This window comes from Oncorhynchus clarkii, chromosome 19 (genome assembly GCF_045791955.1).
Source record: "Oncorhynchus clarkii lewisi isolate Uvic-CL-2024 chromosome 19, UVic_Ocla_1.0, whole genome shotgun sequence".
NCBI lineage: Eukaryota > Metazoa > Chordata > Actinopteri > Salmoniformes > Salmonidae > Oncorhynchus > Oncorhynchus clarkii.
The window spans coordinates 59,445,597-59,451,443 of record NC_092165.1 but is presented as its reverse complement, the minus strand read 5'-3'; the positions used below and the strand labels follow the sequence as shown (position 1 = coordinate 59,451,443).

At 43.6% G+C, this 5,847-nt stretch overlaps 1 protein-coding gene across 1 annotated transcript in view; it reads right to left on the bottom strand.

Moving 5' to 3' along the window:
• Positions 1–3,676: 3,676 nt before the first annotated feature.
• LOC139374381 (dnaJ homolog subfamily C member 27) overlaps positions 3,677–5,847 on the bottom strand; it is a 14,092-nt gene continuing 11,921 nt past the window's right edge. Inside the window, exon 7 of the mRNA XM_071115432.1 lies at positions 3,677–4,282. Coding sequence (XP_070971533.1) covers positions 4,150–4,282 — 133 coding nt within the window. The 3' untranslated portion in view covers positions 3,677–4,149. The remainder of the gene's footprint in view (positions 4,283–5,847) is intronic.

The window sequence follows — 5,847 nt, the reverse complement described above, 5'->3', positions numbered from 1 at the left end:
CACTGTTAAGGTTGGTCCTGCTGATGTCACAGCTCTATCCACCAGTAAGGTGCTCTGTAAGCTATGAGGTCACCGGCGAGACATTTCAGTACTCGTTTGAAGGCGGTGTAATGATATTCATTATATATATATATATATATTTTAAAAAATCATAATCTAAAACAATATATGAATATGAAAATATATAGTAAACTTTTCAGTGGATGAATATTGTGATAGATGTATCTTCCAGTATGACTGATTATCCAGACTGGTATAACAAATTGTCTATAACTACTGGGATTTGGCAACGGGCTTGGTTTGGTGGAATATATAAATAGTATGGATTTCATATACATGTCACATCTCGACAGTGTTCGCTACTAAATCAGATTCTATCTTCAGGTGTTTTAGTTGTACCTTAATAAACATGTCAGTCAATTGGTCCAATCGTACAGTAATAACACTGTAGTGGGAACTGAGGTTCTGTAGTGGACAGTAGTGAGACCTGGGGTTCTGTAGTGGACAGTAGTGAGACCTGGGGTTCTGTAGTGGACTGTAGTGAGACCTGGGGTTCTGTAGTGGACAGTAGTGAGACCTGGAGTTCTGTAGTAGACAGTAGTGGGCACTGGGGTTCTGTAGTGGACAGTAGTGAGACCTGGGGTTCTGTAGTGGACAGTAGTGAGACCTGGAGTTCTGTAGTAGACAGTAGTGGGCACTGGGGTTCTGTAGTGGACAGTAGTGAGACCTGGGGTTCTGTAGTGGACAGTAGTGAGACCTGGGGTTCTGTAGTGGACAGTAGTGAGACCTGGGGTTCTGTAGTGGACAGTAGTGAGACCTGGGGTTCTGTAGTGGACAGTAGTGAGACCTGGGGTTCTGTAGTGGACAGTAGTAAGACCTGGGGTTCTGTAGTGGACAGTAGTGAGACCTGGGGTTCTGTAGTGGACAGTAGTGAGACCTGGGGTTCTGTAGTGGGTGATGGTGGATATACAGTACCAGTCAAAAGTTTGGACACACCCACTCATTCAAGGGTTTTTCTTCATGTTTTACTATTTTCTACATCATAGAATAATAGTGAAAACATCCACACTATGAAATAACACATATGGAATCATGTAGTAACCAAAAAAGTGATAAACAAATCAAAATACATTTTAGATTTTTTTTCTCTGCTATCGCATGGCAAGCGGTACCGGAGCACCAAGTCTAGGACCAAAAGGCTCCTCAACAGCTTCTACCCCCAAGCCATAAGACTGCTGAACAATTCATAAAATCGCCACCGGACTATTTACATCGACCCCCCCCCCACTTTTGTACACTACTGCTACTCGCTGTTTGTATGTTACCTATGCATAGTCACTTCGTACAGATTACATCAACAGCCTTTACCCCGGGAAAATGACTCGGTACCGGTGCCTCCTGTATATAGACTCGTTATTGTAATTCTTATTGTGTTATTTTTTTATGATTAACTTTCATTTCAGTCTACTTGGTAAATATTTACTTCTTGAACTGCACTGTTGGTTAAGGGCTTGTAAAGTAAAGCATTTCACGGTAAAGTCTACACTTGTTGTATTGGGCACATGTGACAAATAAAGTTTGATTTGATACGGTAAAAGACTAAGTCCATATTATGGCAAGAACAGCTCCAGTAAGCAAAGAGAAAGGACAGTCCATCATTACTTTAATGTCAATCCGGGAAATTTCAAGATCTTTGAAAGTTTCTTCAATACCAGTCTCAAAAAAACATCAAAGCACTATGATGAAACTGGCTAGAAACCACTACTATAGGACACCAATAAGTAGAAGAGACTTGCTTGGGCCAAGAAACACGAGCAATGGACATTAGACCGGGGGACATTAGACCGGGGGACATTAGACTGGGGGACATTAGACCGGGGGACATTAGACCGGGGGACATTAGACTGGGGGACATTAGACCGGGGGACATTAGACTGGGGGACATTAGACTAGGGGACATCTGGCCTTTGGTCTGACGAGTCAAAATGTGCGATTTTTGGTTCCGAACGCCGTGTCTTTGTGAGACGCAGAGTAGGTGAACGGATGATCTCCGCATGTGTGGTTCCCACCGTGAAGCATGGAGGAGGAGGTGTGATGGTGCTTTGCTGGTGACACTGTCAGTGATTTATTTTGAATTCAAGGCACACTTAACCAGCATGGCTACCACAGTATTCTGCAGTGATACGCCATCCCATCTTGTTTGTGCTTAGTGGAACTATCGTTTGTTTTTCAACAGGACAATGACGCAACACACCTCCAGGCTGTGTAAGGGCTATTTGACCAAGAAGGAGAGTGATGGAGTGCTGCATCAGATTACCTGGCCTCCACAATCACCCGACCTCGACCCAAATGAGATGGTTTAGGATGAGTTGGACCGCAGAGTGAAGGAAAAGCAGCCAACAAGTGCTCAGCATATGTGGGAACTCCTTCAAGGCTGTTGGAAAAGCATTCCAGGTGAAGCTGGTTGAGAGAATGCCAAGATTGTGCAAGGCTGTCATCAAGGCAAAGGTCGGCTACTTTGAAGAATTTAAAATCTAAAATATATTTTGATTTGTTTAACACTTTTTTGGCTACATGATTCCACGTGTTATTTCATAGTGTTGATGTCTTCAATATGATTCTATGATGTAGAAAATAGTTGGGTTTTTTTACGTAAAAAAAAAAATCTTGAATGAGTAAGTGTGTCACACTTTTTGACTGGTACTGTACGTATGACCCTATAGAGCCAGGATGACACTTGCTTAGAGGTTAGTGTGTTGTAGTTTCCCCATCTCTGCTAGTTTTCATACATATAGCAGATGCACTGAGGGGTATGTACACTGAGGTTGTCAGGGGTTCACCTAGGGGTCATGATAGGGGCTGTACCAAATGTTTGATGTATTATAATAATTGATTATGCTTATGTTGTATTAATAGAAGGGGAGGGGTTATAAGACCCCTCCCTCCTTACATTTATAGGGTCCTAGACTACAGATTAACAATATATATTCATTATAGAGGTTTAATATTGTTCCACAGTCCTTTTCTAATCTCTGCCTCTTATAAAGAAACTGTCTGAGAAATGTGTGACTGTGAAGACAGAACTCTGCAGGGGAGTGTAAGAGATAAGAGATTAGTCAGACATTTCCACTATAAATCAACTTGGACATTTACTGCTGAGCTTTTAGATAACACTAAAACTCTTGTTTATATAGCTGTGTAGGCATGGTTTTGGTCTCATGAGTAGAAGGTAATGACGTTACATCACAGGGGGTTGACTACAAGCATGATAAAAGCAACTTGTGACCTTTTCTATTTTGAAGAACTTACTCGGAAACATGGGTGCCATGTTCCCGTTGTCAAATTCCTGTCTGCAATTGCATTAATAAATGAATAAATTATTTACTGAAAGATATTGTCTGAATGCTAATTTCACCAATGAGCCAATGATTAACGAGGAATGAACCCCAACAAGGTCTACTGTATGGGGCTGGCTGGGGTAAGCATGTTCAGAGGGCAGAGTAGGGTCTGTAGTGTAGTATGGACAGTAAGTTAGTGTAGGGATCTATGACACTGGTTAAGTATGGATATACATGTATACTTGTTTATGTCTATGGGATCAGCTTGCCCAAAGAGTCAGAGGGTCAGAGACCCCCAGTAAGATCATTAGATCACAAGCATCAACCCAGACACAACCACCCATTCATATTTACACATATATAGCTCTTGTCCAGGGCGTTACGTGTGGCTTGCTGATGCTGAGCCTTCCTTAAAACAGGAGAGGTCAACAAGCCGCTTGAAGGCTCTGGACCAGAGAAAACACAACTGACCAAGCAGATGACACACCCAGTCTTCCAGTGACTTCTCTCTCAAGTGTGTGAAAGACTACAGTGTAAAGCATTGATAGTCTTCCGTACAGAGAGACTGAGTTGCTGTGGCACATCATCAGTAGTGACTTTATAAAACTCTGTTGTACCAAAATGTCATGGCGTCTGGTGTGAGAGGAGGGGGCTGGGGTGGGAGGGATGGAGAGCAGAGAAGGGGGAAGGGTTGGTTTTGGGGTTTGGGAGGGGGTAGAGAAGCTGAAGATGTTCTGAAGGTGAGGTGGTATTAGACGAGGAAACATGGCGAAGGGGTTAGGGGTCAGGGTGAGCAGTCCCTAGCTGGCGTCTACTTGATGTTCTTGAGCAGGGAGGTGCGAGCGTTCACCACGGCCTTGAAAGCATCCTCGCTGCCCGGGGCAACGCACTTATCCGGATGGAGCAGCACAGCCAGCTTCCTGTAAGCCTTGTTAACCTCTTCCCTGGAAACACAAACAGGAACAAAAATTAGATCAAGACGAGGACGCTGTCGAAGCTGCTTTGTGTGTGTCAGAGTTGATTGTCAGGTGGACGGACTATAATGAGATTTCCCAGTGTCACCGAATCCCCTCGCTTAATCCAAGCCCCCAACCCAGCTCAATATATCAGGAAAGATAGGGATTCGTTTAGTGAGAGGTCAGTTTAAGAAAGACTCACTTTCACTATGGTGAATAACTGAAACGATACAGAAATGCACAAAGAAAAAACAGGTTAGTCAGAAAACAGCTCATGGTGATTGAAGAATCCACAGAATCTAAGCACTTCTGGGAAACACTAAACACACTAAACCCACAACAACACGAAGAGTTACCTATCCAAAATGGAGACGTATGGATAAACCACTTCTCAAGTATTTTTCAGCTCTATAAAAAAAGGAACCCACTTCCAAAGGTTTTGACACGCAGGCTCCTCTTTCAGCATTGGGGAACATGGATCTGTGTGTTTCTGTGTCATTCAGAGGGTGAATTGGGAAGACACATTTTTTTTTTTTTGTGCCTTTGCACGGGGTAGGTGCCAGGCACACCGGTTTGAGTGTGTCAAGAACTGCAACGCTGCTGGGCTTTTCACGCTCAACAGTTTCCCGTGTGTATCAAGAATGGTCCACCACCCAAAGGACATCCAGCCGACTGGACACGACTGTGGGAAACATTGGAGTCAACATGGACCGGCATCCCTGTGGAACGCTATCGACACCTTGTAGAGTCAACATGGACCAGCATCCCTGTGGAACCCTTTCAACACCTTGTAGAGTCAACATGGACCAGCATCCCTGTGGAACCCTTTCAACACCTTGTAGAGTCAACATGGGCCAGCATCCCTGTGGAACCCTTTCAACACCTTGTAGAGTCAACATGGACCAGCATCCCTGTGGAACCCTTTCAACACCTTGTAGAATCAACATGGGCCAGCATCCCTGTGGAACCCTTTCAACACCTTGTAGAGTCAACATGGACCAGCATCCCTGTGGAACGCTTTCAACACCTTGTAGAGTCCATGTCCCGATGAATTGAGGCTGTTCTGTGGGTGCAAACTCAATATAGGACTCAATGATCCTAATGTTTTCTACACTCAGTGTATAATGACAGAAGAGAAGCTGCATGTATCTAATTATAGACAAGTTGACTGACAAATACCTACCAAAATGTCAGAAATTATAAGCAGAAACATACATAAATCAGGCAAAATAAAATCCTGCCATCTCCAGATGTAGCCTACAGTGCATTTTCTATATTAGCGGGTTAGGGTCGGTGTGAGGTGTTCAGGTTCAGAACAGCTGTCAGACAAAACCTATACAGCATTGTGAAGAGCTGTACAGACACTGTGTTCCAATTTAGAACCAGAGCTGTACAGACACTGTGTTCCAATTTAGAACCAGAGCTGTACAGACACTGTGTTCCAATTTAGAACCAGAGCTGTACTGACACTGTGTTCCAATTTAGAACCAGAGCTGTACAACATGTTACTACTGTACAGCCACCGTGTTCCAATTTAGAACCAGAGCTGTACA